Source organism: Dipodomys merriami, unplaced genomic scaffold (assembly GCF_024711535.1).
Source record: "Dipodomys merriami isolate MVZ:Mamm:240054 unplaced genomic scaffold, mDipMer1.0.p SCAF_49, whole genome shotgun sequence".
NCBI classification, from domain to species: Eukaryota; Metazoa; Chordata; class Mammalia; order Rodentia; family Heteromyidae; genus Dipodomys; species Dipodomys merriami.
The window spans coordinates 10,233,176-10,259,560 of NW_027206057.1; the positions used below are offsets into that span (position 1 = coordinate 10,233,176).

Consider the following 26,385-nt stretch of genomic DNA (forward strand, 5'->3'; position numbering starts at 1 on the left):
GTCAGGAAGGCCAGTAAAAAAAAGGAAGTGTTTATACTTTGAGTTGTAGGCATAAATTACTTTGATAAAAGGGTTTAAAGAAAATTCCTCTCTGATAGAACTCTTCCACTGGAAAGAACTCTGAAAGAAATGAAGAAAGCTCTCAGAAATGAAGTTGATTCGTCAAGACCCATGGCTCTCTTTTGAGTGGACTGGAACTTTGTTGATGCAGTTCTTTATCATGGCCCTGTGCCAGGTATCTTCTGCAGTCATCCATCAGGTGGAAGAGGCACTCGATGAAGATGAGAGGGAGAGACTGCTATTTTTGTGCCGGGATGTTGTTACAGATGAGGTTCTACCTAATGTCAGGGACCTCTTGGATACTTTACGTGAAAGAGGGAAGCTGTCTATCCTGGGCTTGGCTGAGCTGCTCTACAGAATGGGGCGGTTTGACCTACTTAAGCGGATCTTAAAGATGGACAGAAGAACAGTGGAGGCGCACCTGCGTGGGAACCCGCACCATCTTGTTTCGGACTATAGGTAATTCATCAGCTTTTCCCCAGATTGGACTGGTGGGAAGGAGGGAGATGGTGTAGATTCTACTGAATGATAGAAACGAGGACTGTGAGAAGTCAGAGTACTTTATCTTACCTCTGATCCAACTGCTGTCTAGTTCCACTTCATTTCCTTTGAATCTCTGAATTTTTTTAAGTTTTATTTTTTTTTTTGGTTGTTGGTTGTGGAACTTGAACTCAGGGCCTGGGCACTATCCTTGAGCTTTTCTGATCAAGGCTAGCACTCTACCACTTTAACGCACAGTCCCATTTCTAGTTTTCTGGGGTTTAATTGGAGATAAGAGTTTCATGGACTTTTCTGTCCGGGCTGGCTTTGAACCATAATCCTCAGATCTCAACCTTCTAAGTAGCTAGGATCATATGTGTGAACCACCAGTGCCCAGCTAGTTTTCTTTTTTAAAAATTGTCATTATAAAGATGATGTGCAGAGGAGTTACAGTTAAATAAATTAGGTAATGAGTACATTCCTTTTTGGACAATGTCCCTCCTTCCCTGACTCGCACCCAGTGAACTTAATTCTTAAAACACAATTGCCTGAAGGAATTGAGTAGATCACAATGAAAAAGTAGAGGACAGATGGTATATGTGTGGCTGAAGGATAGAATGACAAGGAAGCAAGATAGGAACAACCAAGAGCAAGTAATTCTTGCCAGTCTTTGATAGTGTGAGGGCGGCAGTGGTATTTCTTATCTGATTTTTCTGTGATGTCACTCTGGCAATTTCCAGTACTGAGAAAGGAAATAACAAGTCTCAACAGCCTTCCTCACACTACTGTAGAACTCAGATCTCTTCTGAATCCTAGCTAGCCATTCCTCTGCTGAGGAAGTTTTAATGGTGGACTCCCTTCTTGTGGTCCTGCCCTCCAGAGGCTCTGCAGGGCCCAAATAAAAAAATCTCTTCAGTTAACCAACCTGTAATCTCCCTGTAGGATAAAGAGAGAATGGCTAGCAAAGTCTCCTAAATGTAGAAAGCCTTTGAGTCCTTTCTTATGTTCACTTTAAGGCTCAAGGGGCACAGAAGCCACCAGAAAGACTGAGTTTTCTGGGGGAGAAGAGAACATGTTTCTTTAAAATGGCTGTTTCTCCAGGTCACTAGCCTTTTATTCTATCAATAATCAATAATCATATTTGGGGATGTTAAGAACCACACTCAGAGGAGAGCTGAAAGCACTTGTGGCCTTTGGAAAATGCTGAGTTGAAGATGAAAGGCCTGTTTTAAGCCTTGGACCAACTACTTATGTATATTTTTATATATTACATATTTATATAGGCCTTGTAGGCTAAGCCAGTCACTAAACTTGGTCTGACCTTTGCTTTCCAATTTGTATATATATATATTTTTTATTTAAAATGCTTTTATTTTTTTAATTTAATTTAATTTTATTTGTGAACATACTGTACAGAGGAGTTACAATTACGTGGGCAGGATAATGCGTACATTTCTTACCAAGCATTGCAGCCTCCTCCTTTGTTTACCCTTCACATCCCTTTCCAATTTGTATATTGAAAAATAATAAGACCCAGCTTCACAAACATGAGCATCAGTCACATTAATTTACTATATCAATTTACTTCCAACCTCTTATAACGTCAGTGATCTTACACACTCAGGAGACACCAACAGGGTTCCTGAGACGAGGTAAGTGCCATCTCCTCATTCCCACTGCCTTGCTGTGATGAGTGGAGACGGAGGGTCAGACCCTTTCTAAGATGCTGTTAGGTGAAATAGAAAGCTTAGATTCATTTTTTTCTGTCTGTTTAGCGAGTTTCATTGTGTTTAAGTGTAGCTAGATATTTTGTTAAGCTCTAGGGCAAAATCACTGAAGAATTCCCATGCCTAAGAATCTGAGAGGCTTCTTGGGAAAACAACCTTCTAAGAAGCAGTCATATTCATGGTAGCAATACTAACCATGAGGTTGTCCCAGGAGCCCTGGAGTAGGAAATTTTGTAGACCAAGACATCTCAGGTTAGATTCCTTAGGAGGACTGGGGTTAACTCAGATATTTCATTGTTTTAGGCTCAAAGCATGGCTCCTGGATCAACAGCAACTGACAGCTTGTTAAAAAGAAAAGCAGTGGTAGGGGAATAACAAAGGAGGAGGTAGCAATGCTCGATAGGAAATGTACTTATTACCTTGCTCATGTTACTATGACCCCTCTGTACAGCATTTTCACAATAAAAAACATTAAATAAAGAAAAGCAGTGCTTTTCACTGGACATTATATTGAAAAGGAACTATACAACTTGTGAGTGGGGATAGGAGGAAAAAACTGGGAGAAAGCAAGGGAAGAGTTGACCTTGTCCAAAAAGAAATGTACTCATTACTTATTTAACTGTAACTCCTCTGTATATCATATTTGTAATAACAATAAAAATGAAAATAAAAAAGAGAAGAAAGGCTACTCATAAAGTCTATTTCTAGCTTTCATGTTAGTTATGAAGGCCAGTCATTTAGATGGTCAATTCATTTCATTGCTAGGGGATTTTTAAGGGAAGTTTCTGTTCTCTGGGTTTTTTTTTTTAAGTTGGAAAGGAAGGTACTATGTCCTATTAAAAGCCAGACAAAAGCCAGGCACTGGTGGCTCACATCTGTAATCCTAGCTACTCAGGCAGGAGAGTAAGATCTGAAGACTGCTGTTCATAGCCAGCCTAGGAAAGAAAGTCTGTGAAACTTATGTCCAACAAACTACTCAGAAAAAGCTGGAAGTGGTGCTGTACTCAAGTGGTAGAGCGCTAACTTTAAGCACAGAGGGGCTCGGGAACAGAGCCCAGACCCTGAGTTCTAGCCCCAAGACCAGAAAAAAAAAAGACAAAATAATTTTTTTTAGTTTCCTTAAGCTCTCTTCTTGTTTTATGGGAGGAGGAACACATTCACATGCAGACAAGAGCTAGTTTTTTAGCAATTGTTGGCCTGGATAGGAATGAGTTTTTTCCCCCTTACTCATAAAAAATCAATTTTATTTGATGCACAAAATATAGAAAACCCTTTAGCTTAAGTTACTGAAGTATAATCTTAACAGCACAGCTACATTTTTCTTTAGGAGTGGGTTCTTAAGAGTTCTCATTAAGCACTTCTTTACTAAAGAAACTTGTCTTGTTCACAGGGTGCTCATAACAGAGATTGATGAGAATTTGGCTAAATCTGATGTGTCCTCATTAATTTTCCTCATGAGGGATTACATAGGCCGAGCTAAAACAGCAAAGGACAAGGTGAGTTTTCTGTTTTCTATTCCCAAGAGCCTATTAGAAGTTAGGACTGCTTCTTATTGTTTGGAGAGAGGGAATTCATGTGAACATGCCATATTATTAGAAGTCTAAGGATTTGTTTTGTTTTCTTCATAACTTTGATGCCAAAATAATTGGTTTCTGAAGTAAAAATAAGTAGGGTGATGCTGGTGTAGCTTTCTTTCTTTTTTATTGTCAATCATGGGGCTTGAACACAGGGCCTGGGTACTGTGCCTGAGATTTTTTTGCATTCTACCACTTTGAGCCATAGCTCCATTTCTGATTTTTAGGTGGTTAGTTGGAGATAAGTGTCTCATAGCCTTTCCTGCTGGCTTTGAACCACGATCCTCAGATCTCAGTCTCCCGAGTAGCTAGGATGACACCACTCCCCAGCTCTTGGGTGTTTCTTTTATCCTTAGGTTTGATCCTATTTCTGTAAAATAAATAGACCTGCTTTATACATTAGTTCTTCCCTTAGTTTAACATTACCTGCAGAGTTAGGAAGTCCCACCTACTGGACCAACTAGAGAAAGTCAGAAGAGCTAGTCCATGCAGGCAGACTATAATCTTATTTCTCTTCAACTAGCTCAAGTCCATGTGAGGTTATGAGACTGCATGCAGAGCCTGTGTGAGAAAAGGAAGGTCCTTGTGACCAATACATCTGGGAAATGGCCTGTGCACAGATTTGTGGGAAGACCAGATAGATATAAAGGTTTTAGAGATATTGTAATTGATGGAAGAATATCTAAATTCTAGCCTTGCTTGGTACTATAGGCCAAGAAAAGTCTGCATCTCTAACTAATAACAATAGGTCCTCAAATGATTAGCCTGCCTCTGAAGACTCTGATTGGTCATTGATTGAGAAATTGTTCATGTTCCTTTATGTTAAAGTTCATTTCTGAAATCTGGGAATACAGGGTAACAGGTGCTCTCACCTCAGATGTCAAATGAGAAGGAAAATGAGAAAATACAAAGTCTGTTTTGGTGTTCTCTAATCACTTTCTGTCATTTTTATATGTTTAATTATGTTTGTTATTATTATTTTAAAAATGAAAATAAAGCAGTTCAGCACAAAAGAAATTAAAAAAACAAAAATCCTGCTTTCATAATTTCTGTAACTCAAAATAAATGAATAGCAAAGCACCTAAACCTTTTTGTGTAAAACCTGACCTGGAATGAGCTGAAGTGTCCAGCATTTTCTAATACAGTTTAAGAACTGTAAGACTGAATCACTGGAATTTTTCATATACTACCTCCCCCTCAGCTACCTTTTATTTTCCTTTTTGTTAAGGAAAGTACTTAGAGCTTCCAGTATAGCACCAGCGTGATCTTTGTTGAAAGAGAATGAACTCAGGAGTTTGTTTTCAGGCCTACTCGTTCATGGTACATTTATTTATTTGTTTATTTACTTATTAACTTATATCAAAGATAGGGTTAAAGTAGAGAGAAATAGAAAAGAGAAAGAAACATTTTCTGCTCTCCTAGAAGGAAATGGGAATTAAAGTCTCCTATTTTTTTCCAGTTAAAAAAGTTTTTTTTGGTCAGTTACTGGAGTTTGAAGTCAAGACTTTTAGGCAGCTACTCTACTACTACTTGAACCATGCCCCCAGTCCTCTTGGCACTCCTTGACACAAAATAGCCCATCGTCTCTCCAACCTAGGAACAACATAACCAAGGAATTGCAAGTGACATTTTCTCTGAGTCAAACTCAGGAGGGCAATTTACTGAGGACAGATATATTAGAGTCACTAAAGATCACACTGGAATGGCACATCTTGTCACATTTTCTTATTGTTGTAAATCTCATGGTCTGAGGTGTTCATGAGTTTATTAACTCCACTCACATTAGTTTCTTTTTGTGGCTCTCTTAGAGTTTCTTGGATCTGGTGAATGAATTGGAGAAACTGGATTTGATTTCTCCAGATCAGCTGAATTTATTAGAAACATGCCTGAAGAATATCCACAGAGTCGATCTGAAGATAAAAATACAGAAATATAAGCAGTCTGGTAAGAATAATCTTGGCCTCTCAGTTTTCTAAAGTGTGTTTATTTTGTACACAGTCGAAATGGTTGGTAGATTCATTCACTGGGTGGGTGGATAGACTATTCCAGTGAATAAATGTCCGCATCTCACTCCTGGCCTGTGACTAGAGTGCACATATCTTTATACTTTCCTATCCCAGATCTGCCAACTCCATCACTACATCTTCCTGCTTCCCATATTTACCAAACCACAGCATTTCAGCCTTCTGCAAAATACTACCAATCAGTTCTAGTATCTGGTCTTTAAGAGTCTGTACCTTAATTTACACAGGTGGTGAAGCTATGTACATTTGGACTTTTGAATGTGGTGAACCTTGTTGCTGCCTAGCTCCAGTATTTAGCCTGATCACCACCCAATTCTGACTCTAGTGTCTCTGGGGTACCATAGCTACCACGCTTCATTAACCCCCAAGTTTCACCTGTCTTCTTACATCAGCATTCTCCCTCATACTACTCACCCTATGATCTTTTAGCCTGAGCTTCAGCTTGGGTCTGTCAGCTGGTCACTACTATTGAGTTCTAGCGTTAAGGTCATAGTTGAGACCCTCTGATCTACAGAACACAATAGTTTATAGATCTTAACTCAGTACCTTTTTTCTGTTCCAATAGTTCAAGAATCAGGAACAAATTCTCTGAGCCATTCTCTAGTCTCTGTCTCCAGCTGGAGTCTCAAGGAACCTTTAAGGGTGAGTCTGGAGTCCCAGGGAATGTGTGGAATCTCAGCAGGACTTTAATAAAAACACCTGTTCTTCTAACATGCACTTGAATGTTAGAACACATTGTGATAGAAATGTGTAGTTGTTTTAAAAATATGTGTAATTTGTTATGTTAACAAAGTTAAATGTTGATTGAGATATTTGAGAAAACAGAGAAATACATATGGTGCCAAGCAAATCTCTATCAGACTACTCAAAGACAACCATGGTTTTAATAGTTTGGGATATTTCTTTCTAGTCTCTTTTCTATGTGTGTGTTAATATGTATAACTATATGTAGACTTAGATACAATTTTTCATTATTCATTTGTTTCCTTGAAGACATTTTTAAAAAAAAGATGTGTGTATAGAAAAAAAAATTGGGGGGGTGGGGTCGGTCATGATGCTTGAACTCTGGGCCTGGGCCCTATCCCTGAGCTCTTGAGCTCAAGGTGAGAAATCTTCCACTTGAGCCACAGTGCTACTTCCAGTTTTCTGGTGGTTAATTGGAGATAAGAGTCTCATGGACTTTTCTGCCCGGGATGACTTTGAATTGAACTGCGATCTTCAGATCGCAGCCTCCTGAGTAGCTAGGATTACAGGTGTGAGCCACTAGTACCCAGCTTAAATTTTTCTTTAAAAAGTTTTTCAGAGTGTTTTCTTCTTACTTCCCAAAGTTAGTCATTTCAGATGATTCATATATAACAACCTCTAATCATTATGATGAATAATTTTTATTTTCTGGGTGTATCTTAATGTATTTAACCATTATAATGTATTTGCTGCTTCCATTTTTTTTTAAATTTTTTTTATTGTAAAGATACTATACAGAGGGTTACAGTTACATGAGTGAGGTAATGAGTACACTTCCTCTTGAGCATTGTTACCCCCTCCATTGTTTTCCCCCTACCATCCCCTCCCTCCCTCCCTTCCCCAAGGTTCTTTTTTTTTTTTTTTTTTTGATTGTGATTAAGTGATTACTTAATTTCCGGTAATTCACAGTATTGTGGAATAATGATGCTCGTTTAAAGTCACAAGTTCATTCTAACTTTCCTGGAGCAAATTGTCTATACAGTCTGTAATATATAACGGTGCTCACATGTTATATACCATATATGTGATCAGCAGCATGGGGATATTTGGTAGTGGTTCAACCAGATGAGTGGGAGTTCTTTGTTTCTTAAGTCCTGTTAGTTTTGTCATATCACCTAACATTTTGGATTTATCATCCACTTATTAGGGAGACCATGTACTGTTTGTCTCTTCGTTCTTGGCTTACCTCGCTCAACATGATTCCTTCTAGCTCCATCCATTTCCCTGCAAATACCATTATTTTGTCATTTCTAATGGCTGCATAATATTCCATTGTGTATAGATACCACAATTTTTGGATCCATTCATCTGTGGTGGGGCATCTAGGTTGTTTCCATATCCTAGCTATTGCGAACAGTGCTGCAATAAACATGGAGGTGCACGTGTCCTTGTATATTGGTTCCTGTTGTTCAGGGTAGATGCCTAGAAGTGGTATGACTGGGTCGTATGCTGCTTCCATTTTTTATAATTACTGCTAACAAGTCCTCTACTTATCTCTGTGTATTTGTTTTTCTACTAAGCTTATTTTAACAATTTCAATAAAAGTTTTGTTCTAAGGTTTTTGAGTTCATAAACATAAATGTTATATAATCACTTGTTGTGTTGGTAGTAAGCAGTACAAAGTCTCATAGTTCTTCAGTTAGTATTTTACCTTGACAAGAAGAATGGTAGTATACTCTGTCCTCATCCTATATAAAGTTATGCAGAATTTGTAATGAGGACTTAAGAGTGTAATTGTGTGGTTAAACTCATAAATGTGATGAAAACATTAACCACTACTTTAATATAAATAGTGTCTTGGAGAATATGAGCAGTAGGAGATACCACTGAGCAATAGCATTTCAGAGCTAAAGTGGATATTGAGGATTATACTGTTGCATCCATTCATTGAACAAAATAAGGAAACTAAGGCCTAAAGAACACTAAGTGTCCATCTCCAGCTACTGGCAGGCTGGATCCAATCCATACTCCTCCCACTATCCAATGATATTCCTGATAAGCCACAGTTTTATAGCACTAGTGTATCAATCGCTTTTATTTCTATCCTTTCAAATCTTCATTTTTATTTATTTTTCAATAAAAATGATTGGAAAGTTTATTGATCAGAAATATGGAAGAGAAAGAGATTATGTCTCTGAGCTTCTTTTGCTCAAGGTGAGAGCTCTACCACTTAAGTCACAGTGATATTTCCAGCTTTTCTGAGATGCTTATTGGATAAGAGTCTCATGAAGCTTCCTGCTCGGGCTGGCTTCAAACCACAATACACAGATCTCAGCTTCTTGAATAGCTAGGATAACAGGCATGAACCACTGATGCCCAGCAACTGATGCCCAGTTTTATTAAGCTGTTTCAAAACATTGTAATATGTTTACCATATTTATGCTTTTTTAAGTTTTCATTTTTCAAAAAGAAGAGCTGCCTTGTTTTATTGGCAGTATAATATAGGATTTACAGAGTTAACCATTCTTGCTATTCTTTTTAGATAACCGTGAATGTGATATTTTTTTCTCCCTTGGGTAAGAATCCTATTGAGATATTTAAAGAAGTGTAATATAACATATGCTTCTGGGAAAAAAAAGAGTGTGACCTTATTCTTTATATATTCTTCCAGAATGGAAGAAACAAAGAACAAAGACTTGCAGAATATCATATCATCCAAAGTAAGACCAAATTTTTTATATCCATTATTTATACATTCTTTTTTTAATTTAATTTTATTTTATTTGTGAACATACTGTACAGAGGGGTTACAATTACATGGGCAGGATAATGCGTACATTTCTTACCAAGCATTGCAGCCTCCTCCTTTGGTTTACCCTTCACATCCCTTCCCAGCCTCCCCCATCCCCTATTTATACATTCTTGATAAAGTACATAGAAAATGTTGCAGAGGATGGGGTAGAGCTCAGTGGTCAGTGCTTGTCTAGTATGCATGAGATCTGGGTTTGATCCTCAGCCCTAGGGGGGAAAAGTTATAGTTAGCTGGAGGTGGTATTTCACACTTATAAATCCATCTTCTAGGGAAGTTGAGGTGGGAATGTGGGAGGATCACTTGACCTCAGCATTTTTCTTTTATTTGTTTATTTAGTGCCAGTATTGGGACTTGAATGCAAGGCCTCACATTCTTGCTTAGCTTTTTGATCAAGGCTGGTACAATACCACTTGAGTCACATGGCCACATTCAGCTTTGTTTTGGTTAACTGGAGATTAGAGACTCTTGGATCTGTCTACTTGGGTAACTTAGAACTGTGATCCTCAGATAAGCCCAGGCTAGGCAACAACAGGATTCTATCTTCTGAAAAAATAAAAATAGAGCAAAAATTGCATTTTAGAGTTGGTTATTTCTGGGCTGCAGGCATGGCTCAAGTGGTAGAGCATCAGCTGAGCAAGCAAGACTGACCATTGTGAGGTCCTGAGTCCAAGTCCTGGTACCACCAAAAAAAAAAGGTAGAGTTGGCTATTTTTTCTACACATTCTAACTAAGCTTTCATAAAGGAGTTTAACTCTTAACTGAATTTATTGGCATTTCTAGTTACCCAATGAATCAGAATACCATCTTATTCCATCAAGTGCATCATCTTTGCCATATTTTTAAGGAAACTATAATCAGGCCATGTTAAATATTAATCCAACCATGATAATAGACCATGTTAAATCAAATAGCTAGCAGCAGGAAGAAGAGCAGTTAATAGGTTCTTGCTGTATAGTCCATTTCATATATCTGGACACTCCACCATCTCCTAAGAAAGAAAACATTCAATTAAAAAAATGAGTCATGGGGGTTGGGGAAAAAGATGGTGGCAAAACAACAGGGAATTGTCCTAGCTCTCTCTAACCAAACAGAGATTTGGGGTCCTAACATGTACTTCTCCCCAAGAGCTTGACAACCACAAATACAGAAACAAGCAGAGAATCACAGAAACTGAAGAAAAACAAACATACAAACCAAAAAACCCCTCATAATTTTCACACATAATGACAGAAAATCACAAAGAGCCCTCCCCCATCCTCCCATCCCAAGCTGGCAATGTGGCTAAGCCTGGAAAGTGGCCCGTGGCTGCCCTCCACTCCAGGACCAACTCGCCAGGACCAACTCGCAGACTGCAGCATTCAGACACAGAAAACTCCCACAGCACTGGACCTGGTCAGCACAGAGGTGAGCAACTGCCACACCCAGACCTGGAGAGCTCCCGTGGTGCCACCGTGGAGAGGCTCTGCAGGGAGCCAGAGTGGCTTGGTGGCAGGAGCAGCTCGGCGGCCACCTGGGACCCAGGACCCTACCAGCAAGGCTGCAGCAGGCATGGAGATGGGCCACAGCACTGCTGGTCAGCCCACAACCAATTCCAGGATCAGTAAGTACCCTGCCGGGGACCCCCACCTCACCAGATCCGTGCTGGTAGTGACCTCCAGATCTTGGCCAGGACCCTTCCTTCCCACCTAAGAAGAGGCACCACAATTGAAGAGGACAAAGAGGTCAGAGTCCTTCCTCTTCCCCTGACCCACGTGTTGGCTTCAATGGGAGGCCACCAGGACTCATACTGGGGGTCTAGGACCCTGCATCCACCACAGCCCTGGCTGTCAGCAGAGGAACCTGGCCTCTTTGAAAAAACAGCCAAATCCGCATACCCGCTCGAGTCTACCCCTTCCAAAGCCCTTAAGCCAGCAGCCAAGGGCTGGCCACCTGAGGGGAGAGAACCAACCTGGGGCCAAAGTGCAAACAAACTCCCCCCACCCATGGGAACTCCACTCCTTCCAAGCACATGCCCATCCTAGAGGCCTGAAGTTGTCTCCCCAGCCCTCTGCAGCAGACAGGTCCAAGTGGGCAGCTGATGGCGTACCTCTCCCAGGTAAGGTGCTGAAAAGAGGACGCACACATGTCCACAACCCAGCAGCCATGTCCACAACCCGGCAGCCAGGTGCTGGCCACTTGAGGGGAGAGAACCCACCTGGGGCCAGAGCTCAAGCTCCTGCACACCTGTGGGATTCCCACCCCTTGTGAAGCATACACCCCTTTCAGAGGCTAGTCCCTGCTACAGACCAAACGGAAATCCTTTCAGCTAGGCCCGGGCCAAGCACACACAATGCTGCATGCTGGTCTGGGGACGCAGTGTGGCCTAACCCAGTGTAAGCTAGCCTGGGCCAAGCAAGCGCTGCCACCTGCCGGGGCACAAACAGGCCAAGCTCGGGCCATGGTCCTGACAATCCCTGAACCCAAATGCATATAACACGATGCAAGATTACAAGATCATGAGCAATCAAGACAACAAACCAAATCCAAAAGGCAACAATAATCCAGAGGAGCACCTCAGTGAGAGTGAAGAAGAGATAGAGGGTAAGAGAGCCATTCAAGAAATGATGACTGAATTGGTTAATGAAATAAAAGAGGAGGTGCAAAAATAATTTCAAGAGTACAGAGAAAAAATGTCAAAGGAAATCCAAGACTTAAAAAGACACACTATATACCTCATTAAAAGACTAAATTGACACTATGAGAACTGATCTCAAAAGCATAAGAGGTTCAGTTTCCACAATGCAAACCACAGAGCAATTATAGGTAACAGAATAAGTGAAATGGAAAATAGAGTAACAGGAGTGGAGGATAAAACAGAGGAGCTAGAACAAAGTCAAATGCATAGTAAAAAAAACAAAACAAAAAACACTGAGAACCTACCAAAGTGAAGTCCAAAAATTGGCATACTCAGCTAAGAAATCAAATTTATGCATAATTGGATGGACAAGGGGGAATAATTTAATAGTAAAGGCATTGAAAACTGATTCAGTAAAATAATAACAGAGAACCTCCCCAATCTTAAGAGAGCAAATCTCACCTAACAGAAGCATATAGAACCCTAGTAGACAGGATCCAAGAAGAAACACTTCTAGACACACCTTCTTTCACTGGCATGTGAGCAGTTTTTCTTCATAGTCCTTGTGGAGGAGGGCAATTGTGAGTTTTCCTATCAGTCAAGTTTTTCAGTATGAAGTTGGAACTTTGCTAGGTATGGCAAGAAGGAGAGATATAGTTGAGGAAAATAAGCAAAGCGTACTCAGCCAACATGGGGGTGGGGTTAATTCTATTTTGTAACATTTCTCTTTCATCCTCCAGAAAAACCTGTGAAGATGCCCATTCAGGAATCAGGAGCTTTTTTGCTTCAGGTATGTAATGTATTACCTTATTTGGTTGGTAATATATATATATATATATATTTTTTTTTTGGGGTGGGGGTCCAGTCGTGGGGCCTGAACTCTGGCCTGGGCGCTGTCCCTCAGATCTTCAGCTCAAGGCTAGTACTCTACCACTTGAGCCATAGCGCCACTTCTGGCTTTTTTTCTTTTTGCTTATGTGGTGCTGAGGAACTGAACCTAGGGCCTCGTGCATGCAAGGCAAGCGCTCTACCACTGAGCCACCTTCCCAGCCCTGGTAATATATTTTAAGCACAGTACCTGCAAAAACAGATTTTTAAAAACACCTGTCCATTAAGAATTCTTTGTGATGATGGGTTTCTCCAAATGTTGTTCTCCTAAAAACTGGTCAACCAGAGAATTGTGGACGTAGCAAAGAGGATATGTTAAAGTAGATTGATTTGGAGTGAAGGAAATTCCAAAGTGGTTCCTCTCCTCAGGGAGGAGTGATTTCTGAATAAATAAGTAGGCAGTGACACTACCGAATCTTGATTTGCTCTGTCCCCCTTCCCCATTCCATTCAGCTGGTACCTCCCTCTCCTTAAAGAGGCAATAGAAGACCTCTTTTGGACTGGTTTGAAAAGGTATCTTTATTTCTATTTTAGGTTACTATAGAAACAATATTACTACCTTCTTTCTGCTTCAAAATAGCTTTCTTGTGCAAGGCTAAGGCACATGTAGAGACTAAAATTTTCATTAAAATTGACAACTGAAATAGCTTGTCTTAAGCACAGTACCCTAATAGAAGAGAAAATTGGTATTCACAGGAAATGTCATCTGTGATGATTTAAGGCAGTAGCTATTGAGTGACTCATCTGCCAACGTGATATTTAAGGAAATCCAAAAGAAGAGTGTTGTAGGAGGGGGACTTATGGAAGAGAACAATATTCAGAGTGATTCTAATAGTCTTTTTCTTTCCAGCCCAAGACTCAAGAAAGATACAGAATGCAGAGCAAGCCCCTGGGAATTTGTTTGATAATCAATTGCACTGGTAATGATACAGGTAAGTATGGAAGCTATAGATTAACTGATGCCCTACAGTGAGATCATGAAAAACACAAATACATTGGATTCATCAGTATAATCAACACTCGCTGCCATAACAAAGCACACTAGACTGACATTTTTTTCTCACTCATGTCATAGTCTAAATTGGATTGGGCTGGGGAACTTTGGACCACTGAGTGGCTCCACCATCTTCTGAGACATGAAAGTGATAGGTATCATTTCTACCTACATTCTGTTGCTTAAAACTCAAGTATGTGGCTCCAGCTAACTGTAGTGGACATGGGTAAATTAGTCTAGCTATGTATCAGAAGAAAAATGGAATAAACTTGGAGAACACATAGCATGATCTACTCAAACAGATAAAACTGTGAAAAAGTTGGTATACTTTAATTTTGCCTTTCCAACCCGGATGCTGTAGCAGGGAACAATTCTGGGATCCAGGAAACATTTATATTAGAAGATAATCTGATTTCCAAAATTATTAGATTCGATTATTTCACCAAGTATGAAAAGGTTTTCTTAGAGATATTAAGATGATCTGAGCCATGTGTTACTTGGGTCTGTCATCCTATACTTAGTGGTTGGTCTGCCTGTGTGTCACCATCATTTAGATCTGAATTCTTCTGTTCAGTTATTGTGAGATGTCTGACTCAAACTGAATCATTAGTGGCACATCAAAAGAGAATGAGAGGGGCTGGGAAGTTGGCTCAGTGGTAGAGCGCTTGCCTTGCATGCCTGAGACCCTGGGTTCGATTCCCAGCACCACATAAGCAAAAAAGCCAGAAGTGGTGCTGTGGCTCAAGTGGTAGAGCACTAGCCTTGAGCTGAAAAGCTGAGGGACAGTGCCCAGGCCCAGAGTTCAGGCCCCACGACCAGACACACACACACACACACACACACAAAGAGAATGAGAAGCTTCTGGGTAAGTGGAATAGCGTTCCTCTAATTATTTATCTTCCCTTGAGAGGATAATTCTAGCTTTCCAGCTTCTCAACGTTCTCTTAGCATGAGTTAGGACAATCTTTGAAGCTCACTTAAAAGTATAACATAATGTCAAATTAGCAAATATGAAACTGAATTTCCCAGCATGTCAGATAAGATATTTTCTTATATCCCATGTTTTTGTTTAGATGTGAAAAGTGCTGTTTCTTCGGGGATAGAAAGTTGTATTTTCCTTTTTAGCTATTAAAGCAGGCACTGACCATTCATGCCTGTAATCCTAGCTGTTTGGGAGGCTGAGATCTGAGGATTAGGGTTTAAGCCAGCCCTGACAGAAAAGTCTCTGAGATTCTTACTTTCAGTTAACTGGAAAAAGGCTAGAAGTAGAGGTATGACTTAGTTGGTAGAGTACCAACCTTGGCAAAAAAGCCCAAGAGAGGGCTAGAGGAGTTCAAGCACTGTCCTGAAACAAAACCAAACAAGTATCTTTTCTGTGAGTCACTTCCTATGTAATTGTTTTCTACTTCTGTTATTAGCCTTGTTTTATTCAACAGAAAAATTCCCAACATCAGTGGATACTCTTATACACATATCTATTGCAGAAAGAGAATCAAGATAAAAATCAATTTCTGTTTGAATTTAAAAGTTATTGTACCTAAATCTACCCCTGAGCTTGCTTCCCTGGTTGGATATGGGTCTCTATGGGAAAGGGACTATATGCCTATTTGTATATCTCTGCATTAAAGCAGCATGATTGGAACTGGGTCCTGTAATGTAACTGGGTAGGTTTGAATCATGGCTCTGCCATGTCCTAGCTTGTAGCCTTGGACAACTTTCCTAGTCTCTTTAAGACTGTTTCTCTGCTGTAAAGTGGGTTGGTAACAGGACCTGTCACAGAGTGGGGGCGGAGTGGAATGAGTGAGTTTTCTATTCATAAAGGGCTTAGAACAGTTCCTAGCACATTGTAACCATGAGCTAATTTCCAGCAAACATTATTGTCTCATTCTGTTTATAAATTATGAATGTCAAGTGATATCAAAAGTTGGAGAAATGCTTCACTCAGACAGTAGCCACATGCTTCTGGCCAACTTGAGGGCCAAGGGAGTTGAGGGCCTACTCCTTGTTCTCATGGGAATAATGTACCATTAAGGAGGGTTTCTTCCTAGGAGCAAAGGACCAGGAATCTATAATGATGCTCTTGGTTTTCTGGGCATTGTTTTCCACTGGGCCTAAGCAGTTGTTCACTTGAAAGTCTAGTCTCATTAATAGAATTTCCACTTAAATCAGAGTTACTCAGATGTTGCAAGCCCATACTTTTTAAAGTCCAGAATATCCTTTGTTGAAGACTCTTGTATTTCAGACTTTAGAGGGTTTTAGAATTTAGAAAGACACACACATTTATTTATCTTGTGTTCTATTCACATACCTTACACTAATTAGAACCTGTCTTATTAAAGGTACTTGATACGTAACTAAATACACTGGTGGGACAATTCTTTTCTATCCTATATGTTTATTCTAATGGACCCTTTTCATAGAACAAGTCAAAATAGGTATGCCCTCACTTAATCTAAATGAATTCTAGATTAATGCAATCATGACACTTTCCATATTGATAGTTCCTAAATCTGTGAGTAGTACTGACCGTGGCCTTTCCACTAGCAGCCTTATACTGACTGCAAGCTAGAAGAAAGCCAAAATTCAAGAAGTCTTTTCTAAGGAGCAGTTGTCATTTATACAGTTAAGGCCTTGTGGGCAGAGGCACAGTAATTAAGTGGACACAGATCTGTCTGTCCTCAGTCCATTGTTTTAGCTTAGAAGATTGACACCTCCCTTTGGGTCTTAAGAGGTAGCTTCTATGAAGAGATGTGCTACAAGGTCCCTAATTCAAAGTTTGAAATGGCTGCCTTTTTCATCTTTAATATGAATCTTATGTCTTGAATAAATACTCTCAATTTGTAAGCATCTTTACACGAATATCATTGACTCTTTACAGCTACCTTTTGAAGAACTCAGTTTAGGTACTAGTATGAATTCTATTCTAGTATGACTGATCAGAGGCTATAACTTACTCAACGTCACACTGTCATCATACATCACTATGAAGTAGGCTGGGCTGAACACATGCTTTTGCTGGCCCAGTTAGCAAATGTACACTAGTGTGTCCCTACCCATCTTTACCTATCATCTGAGGAAAATGAATTATTAATGGAAAGCATCAGCTATAAGGACTTTGTCTTGCCAGTGATGCTAAATTGATTCTCTGTTTTCTCCCACAGCACCTCTAATATGGTGTTCTTGTACTTATTTGAAGCATTTGGGACCTGCATGTTTTTGGTTTAATTTCTGTCTTTTGTCTTTCATTCCTGTTCTATAATTAAGAATTTTCTATATCAGACCTCAGATTCTCATCCCCTTCTAACTCCTCTGTTAATGTAGGTCACACCTGTGTTAAGATCCTGCAAGGTTAGAAAGAGGTGGATGAACAGGACCTAATCTCAGATCTTGTGGGGCTGATTCTCTTTTACATCTGTACTGTGCAACTATCTAATGAATGCACTTAAGAATGAGCCCAGATAAAGGAAGGAGTTGAAGGCACCACCCTAAGTTTGTCCTATCCCTGCTGATAATATCAGTGAAAAGTTGAAGCAGTCTCATAACAAGGAAACAGAGCTTGGGATCTGATGTTTCCCTGTTTGCTTCCACCCCTAGAGGAGGGAAGACTCCATGACAAGTGACCTGTGAGTTCTGAAACTGGTGTGAAATAATATTTGTCTAGGTTCTGTCACTGTCCTCCTATCCAATGCACGGCCAGTTCTGGGCACTGGGGTCTTGTTCACACTCTGGGGAGATTTCTTAGGCCACTAAGGCTGGGCCTTTCTACCACATGAAGTTTAGTAGTTTATTAGCAACCTGTGAATAATGGCCCCATTTTTTTTAGTAATGGTGTTTATAGATTGTAGGCTAAAGAATATTGGTTAGGTTGTTTGTATCTTTTCATTCTTAAAGGATATAATAATCCATTTTGTGACCATTAACTGTGTGCCAGATAAAGAAGAAAAGTAATTAACTTAAGTACACTCTTAAGTCTGCTTATTTCTTTTTACTGATAAGGTCAAAGGATCTTATATGAATTTTCTTTCTAATGATGTGCAGGAATACTCCAAAGTTGAATTGCTTAAAACAATATTAATTGCTTTATATCTCCCACAGTTCCCTTTGGGTCAGAAATATAGGAGCGCCATAGCTGGATTGTTCCATTTCAGATTTTCTTTTTTGTTGTTGTTGCCTTTTTTTTAATTGTAAAGGTGATGTACAGAGGGGTTACATAAGTAAGGTAATGAGGATTTCTTTCAGTGTTACCCCCTCCCTGGTTTTCTCTCGCTTTCCTTCCCCCTTGACTCTCCTCCCGGCAAGTTGTAAAGTTCATTTCCAACTAATGTCTAGTGAGTATGGCTAGATTCACCCTTTGTCCCACTGTTTTGGTGGTTTCCCTTCCTTACTCCTAATCAGATAAACCTATTTACAAGACAAAATAAAAAGCAGTGAGCACAGGGAATAAAGGGGGGTTGTGGGGGGAGGACAAAGAAATAACTGCAAACAGTACGCTAAAAAGATTCTTGTTTCCATATCTTGGAGTTCATTTTATCATTTTATATGGTCATATATACATAGCTATTGAGCTATAGTGATCCTTTGCTATGACTATCCTAGGCATATACTAATTATTACAGCATTTCTGATTTTCTGATGAGATAAGGGGACCAACCACAGGTTTGAGTGGGATTGGAGGATCACTTGTTGGTAATTCATTCACCAAGGTGTAAGTAACAGAGACTAAACTATGCATAAGATTTCTACCCAGTTCCTCTTGGGCTTTTCTAATTTCTGTGTTGTTTTCCCTACTTGTTTTCTCCAGAAGATCTTCAACGTGCCTTCACATCCTTGGGTTATAAAGTCGAGTGTTTATCCTATCTTCAAGCAGAAGATATATCCCAAGCACTGCACAGAATGGCCTGTATGCCCCAACACCAAGACTATGACAGCTTTGTCTGTATCCTGGTGAGCCGAGGAAGCTCCCAGAGTGTGTTTGGTGTGGACCAGACTCACTCAGGGCTTTCCTTGGATCAGATCAGGAGGACGTTCACAGGAGACGCATGCCCTTACCTCATAGGGAAACCGAAGCTCTTCTTCATTCAGAACTATGAGGTGTTGGAGGGCCAGCTGGAAGACAGCAGCGTCCTGGAGGTGGATGGCCCAGCAATGAACAACGTGGAATCCAAGGTCCTGAATCCTGAGCCCTACATGGTTCACCAAGAAGCTGACATATTCTGGAGTCTGTGTAGAGCAGATGTGTCTCATTTGGAAGAGACTTTCAGCTCACACTCGGTATACCTGCAGAATCTCTCCCAGCAGCTGGAGCAAGGAAGGTAAGCCACCTGGGAGGTAGATGATCCTGGACCACTTTTTTATTGTCCTGCTATCAAAATGGGGATTATAGCTATGCTCTAATTTGGTGCTCTTCACAGAGCAGAAAAAGTTTTGCTTCCTTATTGAGGTTTCCTAAGGATGTGACCTAGACCTAGCACATTTTTTTTTTTTTTTTGGTCCGGTCGTGGGGCCTGAACTCTGGGCCTGGGTGCTGTCCCTCAGCTCTTCAGCTCAAGGCTAGTGCTCTACCACTTGAGACACAGCGCCACTTCCGGCTTTTTTTTCTTATGTGGTGCTGAGGAATCGAACCCAGGGTCTCTTGCATGCAAGGCAAGCACTCTACCACTGAGCTACCTTCCCAGCCCAGACCTAGCACATTTTATGAACACTTTGGATATATTTCTTCAAAACTAAGAAATTATACATGTTTTTTCTTATAAAAGCAATATCTACATCCATGGCCATAAAGGAAATGCAAATCAACAACTCTAAGAGTCTATCATACCCCAGTTAGATTGGCCAACAACAATTTAGTGGGGATGTGGGGGAAAAGGAACCCTACTACACTGTTGGTAGGAATGTAAACTGGTACAACCACTCTGAAAAGCAGTCTGGAGGTTCTTCAGAAAACTAAACATAGACCTTTCCTACAACCTAGCCATACCACCCCTGGGCATCTACCTTGAGCATAGGAGCCAGGATATGATAAAGCCACCTGCATACCCATGGTCATTGGTGTGCTAGTCATAATAGCCAAGATATGCAAACAGCCCAGGTGCCCTACAGTAGATGAGTAGATCCAAAAAGTGTGGCACCTATACACAATGGAACTTTGTACAACCATTAGAAAGAATAAAATAGGGGCTTAGAAGGTGGCTCAGTGGTAGAGTGCTTGCCTTGCATGCATGAGCCCCTGGGTTCAATTCCTCAGTATCACAGCAGAAAAAGCTGGAAGTGGCGCAGTGGCTCAAGTGGTAGAGTGCTAGCCTTGAGCTGAAGAGCTGAGGGAGAGTGCCCAGGCCCAGAGTTCAGGCCCCACAACTGACAAAAAAAGAAAGAACAAAATAATGTCATTTACAGGGAAATGGATGGAACTAGAACAAATCATGGGTCAGCCAAGCTCAGAGGGACAATCCACACATGTTCACGCTGATATGTGGATATAAGATCTAAAATACACTGGGATATGATATAGTATATAGGATATATACTCTTAGGAGAAAAGCACAAAGGTGCCTACATGCCTTTTCATAGTTACATAAAATTATATACAAACTGAAACAAACTCAAAGGTATGGGAACAAGAAACCTTTTTTTCCTTTTTAGTTTTTGATGATTCTGCCTTCTTTACAGATATGTATATGTACAGTATATGTATATTCAGATCTGTATATATATCTGTATAAATATACATATCTGTATCTGTATGGTGTATTCAAGTGTACATCTTGACAAGGGTTGGGAGGAGGGTACAGAATTTGAAGGAAAAGAGTGAAAAAGTGCAGCAGTGGCCTTCACTGGACACTGATGAAAGTGAATTATACAACTCCTCACTGAAGATGGGAGGAAGGGATTAGGAGAGAATGAGGAATAAAGGAAATTTACTCATTACCAGACACATGTAATGGTAATCCCTCTGCACATGTCAATAACAAGTAAATTAATAAACATAAAAATAAAAAATTAAATATTCAGCTGGGTGCCAGTGGCTGATGCTTTTAATCCTAGCTACTCAGAAGGCTGAGATCTGAGGCTAGCCCAGGCAGAAATGTCCATGAGACTCTTATCTCCAATTAACCACCAGAAAACCAGAAGTGGCACTATAGCTCAAAGAGCTAGCATTGAGCAAAAGAGCTCAGGGACAATACTCAGGCCCCAAGTTCAAGCCCCATGACCGACCAAAAAAAAAAATCAAACTATGGGGAAATTAGGCCACATTTTCCAAAAAAGAAATATATTCATCGCCCAACTTAGGAAATGGTAACCCCTCTGTACAATAATGACAATTATATTTTTATACCCCCACCCCTCCCAAAACCATATATATTCATTTGGAGAGACAGCACTTATGTTGAACTTAGGGTCTCATACTGCTTTCATAGTGGGAACTCTTCCATCTCTTTAGCTCAGCTTTTTTTTTTTTTTTTTTGCCAATAATGGGGCCTGAACTCGTCGTTCTGGGTGCTGTCCCTGAGCTTTTCAGCTCAAGGCTAGCACGCTCCAGCTTTTTCTGCTTATGTGGTGCTGAGGAATCGAATCCAGGGCCTCATGCATGTAAAGCAAGCACTCTACCACTGAGCCACCTTCCCAGCTCTTTCTCAGCCCTTTTTCTGGCCTGTATTTCCCTCAGTGGTGAGGAAGGAACCTAGAACCTCATGGTTGGTAGGCAACAAATTATAACTAATTTATAAATTACGCTTTATCATAGATATTTTAAAAAAAACATAGGAAAAAAGCATAGTTTGTGCAGTATAGGATTTAGTGCTTTCTGTGGTTTCAAGCATCCACTAAGGATTTTAGAATGTATCCTCTATGTAAACAGTTTTGATGGGTATTGGGAGGAATACTTCCCTAAGGGAAACATTAGGGTCCTAGTTTTCAGTTAAATTGAATGAAGCCATGATCAACCTCAAGTACAAAATCAATTAGCTTTTTTCAGCTGTCCCTTTATTGTAATTTAGAATGTTTGAACCTCTTGTCAAATACACTGTGGATACATTGTAGTTCTGCCTGCCATAGGCCCAAATCTCACAGCTTTCCCTCCCCAGTGGACTCAGCAGGAAGGGGAGAGCTGTAAGGAGAGTGACTCATGCGTTCCAAGGTAGATACTCCATAGTATTATTGGCTTTTATACCCCTCCAGCATTTGCATAGGACACCAGGTGGTTATTATCTAGCTCTTGTGTTCTCAGAGTACAATTTGGCTGCCCTGGGGAGAAGAGACTGTGGCCCTCTGGCTGCAGTGTTGCCACCTGTTTTGGATCATCCCCCATCAGCTTATGAATCATTTAGAAAGGAACAGTTTCAAAGAGCTGTCACATCTGCTGGCTGATGTCACTCTAATGACAATCTGTCTTCACTTTGGTATTTTCATGACATTAAACTCTGCCTTTCTCATTTCCTCCAGAAAACGCCCACTTGTGGATCTCCATGTGGAACTCACCAACAAAATATATGATTGGAACCGCAGAGTTTCTGATAAGGAGAAGTATCACCTCAGTCTGCAGCACACTCTGAGAAAGGAACTCATCCTGTCTTGTATATGAAAATCTAAAGCCAGCCAGGTGCTAGTGGCTCAAGACTTTAATCCTAATTATTTTAATCCTAATTTACATCCTAATTCTGAAAACAGAATCACCATTGAAAGCCATCCTAGGCAGACAAATCCAGGAGACTGTTAGCTCCAGTTAACCAGCAAAAAGGCAGAAGTGGAGATGTGCTCAAGCGATAGAGCATCAGTCTTGAGAAAAAAAAAAGAAAAACAAATGAAAAACAAAAAAGGCAAGTGAGAGCACAGGTCCCAGGTTAAAGCATCTGTGCAAGCACACACACATGCACAATGGATATTTTTATTTATTTATTTATTTTTGCTTTGGGTTTTTTTTTTTGTTGTTGTTGGTCGTGGGGCTTGAACTCTGGGCCTGGGCGTTGTCCCTCAGCTCTTCAGCTCAAGGCGAGCGCTCTACCACTTGAGCTACAGCGCCACTTCCGGTTTTCTGGTGGTTTATTGGAGATAGGAGTCTCACGGTCTTTCTTGCCCGGGCTGGCTTTGAACCGCGATCCTCAGATCTCAGCCTCCTGAGTAGCTAGGATTACAGGCGTGAGCCACCAGCGCCCGGCTGCTTTGGGTTTTTTTAAACCAAGCCTTGCATTTTTTTTTTCTGGATGTAAGATAAGAACTTAGTCCAGGGCTGGGAATGTGCCTTACTGAGAGAGTGCTTGTCTTGCATGCATGAAGCCCTGTGTTTGATTCCTCAGTACATAAACAGAAAAGGCTGGATGTAGCATTGTGGTAGAGTGCTAGCCTTGAGCAAAAGAAGCTCAGGGACAGTGCCCAGGCTCTGAGTTCAAGCCCTAGGACTGGCAAACAGAGAAAGAGAGCGAGAGTGAGATCGAGAAAGAGAGTGAGTAAGAGAGAGACAGAGACAGAGACAGAGACAGAGAGACTGAGAGAAACAGAGCGGAGCTTAGTTCATTTGGACAATACCAAATTGCCATAGAGTTGGTAGCTTAATCAGACACTTATTTTGTCACAGTTCTGAAGACTGAGAATCCAAGATCAAACTGTTAGCAGATATGTCTGGTTAAGGCTCTGTCCTGAAAATGACAGAAAGCTATGTGATATCTTCACAAGAGAGTAAAGGCAGAGGAAAGATGAGAAGAAGAGAGAAGAAATGAAAAGAGAAAACAGGAGAGGAAAGGAAAGGGGAGAACAGGACAGGAGAGAAGAGGAAAACAAAGAAGAAGGAAAGAGGAGGACAGGGGAGGGAGAGAAGAAATTAAGAAGGGAAGAGAGACAAACAAAAACAAAAAACACTTTGGAAGTGCTATGGCTCAAGGGTACCGTGCCTGCCTAATACATGGAAGGTCCTGACTTCCAATTCCAGTACTGCCCACACACACACACACGCACGCACGCACGCACACACTCGGCGGAGGGCTGGTGGCTCACACCTGTAAATCATAACTACTTAAGAGGCTGAGATCCAAGGTTAGAAGCCAGCTCAAGCAGAAAGCCCATGAGCCCCTTATATCCAATAAGCTACTCAGAAAAAGCCAGAATGTGTCTCAAGTGGTAGAGCCTTGAGCAAAGAGGCTCAGGGACATTGCCCAGGCTCTGAGTATTTTTTTAAATTTAATTTTCTTGTAAAGATGCTGTACAGAGGGGTTACAGTCACATGAGTAAGGCAATGAGGACATTTCTTATTGTACAGAGGTGTTACAGTCACATGAGTAAGGCAATGAGGACATTTCTTGTTGAGCATTGTTACCCCTTCCCTTGTTGTTCTTCCACCATCCCTTCTCTCCACCACCTCCCCCACCCCCCCAAGTATTTTTAAGGTAAGTTTTAGTTGGTATATGTTTTTGTACATTTTGCTGTGAGGCTGAAAGGAGTGCGAATGATAATTTTCAGATACCATAAGAATTATTCTTGCTTTAGATCCAGGTGCTGGAGGCTTACACTTAGAATCCTAGCTACTCAGGAAGCTGTGATGTGAGGATTGCAGATTAAAGCCAGCCCAGACAGAAAAGTCTGAGAGATTCTTAAATCCAATTAACCAGCAAAAATCCAGAAGTAGAGCTGTGATTCAAGTGATAGAACACCATCTTGAAGTGAAAAAGCTAACCAAAGGCCCTGAGTTCAACCCTCAGTTCTGGCACAAAAGAAAAATTATTCTTTCTTTAAAAGTAATTTTACTTGTTTAATGTGTGGAGACTCCTGAGTTTTTCTTTACTTGCATTCTTAGCTGAGCCTCATGAGCCTGATATTGTGTTAGCAGAAGTAGTATTACTCTAAATGACCAAGCTGCTCTGGTACCCTTCTCCAGTTCCATTCAAACCATTTCCTATGTGTTCCCTAACCTCCACATATTAGTTATTCCTTGTCTTCTCCCCCTTGAGCCTTTGGCACAATTAACTCTACAGTTTTGCCTGTTTGATTCATATCTAGCCTTTTTGGACTGGCTTATTTCACTTAAGTCCATTTGAAGTTCTTTTTGTGGCTTGATAACTGAATTTACTTCATTGCACAGGTATATATACCATAGTTTATCCATTCCCCTATTGATAGGCATCTTGATTGCTTACAATTTTAGCTATAGAACTCTATAACTATTTGTGTGCAAGTATTTCTTTTTGTGTATAGATGTTAAGCTCTCTATACACTTGAGTGCCCAAGAATCACTGATGAGTTGTATGGGAAGCCTATATATAGCTTTGTAAGAAACTGCAAGACTATTCCCAATAGGCAAGATATGGAATCATCCTTCATGACCATCACCTAGTAAATGGACAAATAAAATGTGATTTTATGCACACACACATGCACACACACATACACTGAATATTATTCAGCCATAAAAATGAAATTGTCATTTTTAAGAATATGAATGGAGGGGCTGGGAAGGTGGCTCAGTGGTAGAGCACTTGCCTTGCATGCCTGAGGCCCTGGGTTCGATTCCTCAGCACCACATAAGCAAAAAGAAAAAAGCTGGAAGTGGCGCTGTGGCTCAAGTGGTAGAGCACTAGCCTTGAGCTGAAGAGCTGAGGGACAGTGCCCAGGCCCAGAGTTCAGGCCCCACGACTGGACCCAAAAAAAAAAAAAAAAAAGAATATGAATGGAATAAGAGATCATCATGTTAAGCAAAATAAGCCAGATAAAAAGATAAATATTGCATGTGTTCTTGAGCCAAGGTGACTGGGACAAGCCAGGGCAGGACGGTGAGATTGCCTCAAACAACAAAAACAACTTGAAAGATTATTTCTAAGTGTCTAGACACATACATGGTCCATATCCTTGCCAACATTTGGTGTTATTATTTTGGATTTATTGGGTGCAATATGGTATTTGCTGTGTTGAGTTTTAAAGACTGCTTATATGTATTGAATATAAGTCTCTTACCAGGTTAATTTTTACAAATATTTTCTTCCAGTCTTTGGTTATTATTTTGGATTTATTGGGTGCAATATGGTATTTGCTGTGTTGAGTTTTAAAGACTGCTTATATGTATTGAATATAAGTCTCTTACCAGGTTAATTTTTACAAATATTTTCTTCCAGTCTTTGGTTTTTCTTTTCATTTTCTTAGTAATGTCCTCTATAAAGAAAAAGTGTAAAAGATACTTCTTCAAAAGCTTTTGAAAAATGCACAAACATTTAGTGCAGAGTAATATTTCTTTCATGAATTGTGCTTTTGGTATTTAAGAAATCATTGTTAAGGCTGGGAATATGGCTCAGTGGTACAGTGCTCGCCTAGCATGCATGAAGCCCTGGATTCAGTTCCTCAGTACACAGCAAAAGCCAGAAGTGGTGCTCTGGCTCAAGTGATAAGAGCACTAGCCTTGAGCAAAAAGCAGCTCAGGGACAGTGCCCAGGCCCTGAATTCAAGACCCAGGACTGGCAAAAAACAAACACACAAAAAAATCATTGTTAAACCCAACATTATCTATATTTTTGCCTGTGTTATTTTCTAGAATGTGTAGTGTTTCGTATTTTA

At 40.4% G+C, this 26,385-nt stretch overlaps 1 protein-coding gene across 8 annotated transcripts in view; it reads left to right on the forward strand.

Moving 5' to 3' along the window:
• The window catches only part of Cflar (CASP8 and FADD like apoptosis regulator), a 38,322-nt gene extending 12,820 nt beyond the window's left edge, over nt 1-25,502 (forward strand). For 5 of the 8 annotated variants that reach the window (XM_069995800.1, XM_069995797.1, XM_069995801.1 and 2 more), the window contains 10 exons: nt 99-519; nt 3,658-3,763; nt 5,650-5,785; nt 6,431-6,507; nt 9,221-9,269; nt 10,683-10,961; nt 12,716-12,765; nt 13,714-13,795; nt 18,659-19,169; nt 22,297-25,502. In XM_069995800.1, the coding sequence (XP_069851901.1) occupies nt 149-519; nt 3,658-3,763; nt 5,650-5,785; nt 6,431-6,507; nt 9,221-9,269; nt 10,683-10,961; nt 12,716-12,765; nt 13,714-13,795; nt 18,659-19,169; nt 22,297-22,435 (1,800 nt within the window). In that variant the 5' untranslated portion in view covers nt 99-148 and the 3' untranslated portion in view covers nt 22,436-25,502. Of the gene's footprint in view, nt 1-98; nt 520-3,657; nt 3,764-5,649; nt 5,786-6,429; nt 6,508-9,220; nt 9,270-10,028; nt 10,057-10,630; nt 10,962-12,715; nt 12,766-13,713; nt 13,796-18,658; nt 19,170-22,296 lie in introns of those variants that run through there. The other 3 variants (XM_069995802.1, XM_069995803.1, XM_069995804.1) reach the window with 3 other exon arrangements.
• The last annotated feature ends 883 nt before the right edge of the window (nt 25,503-26,385 follow it).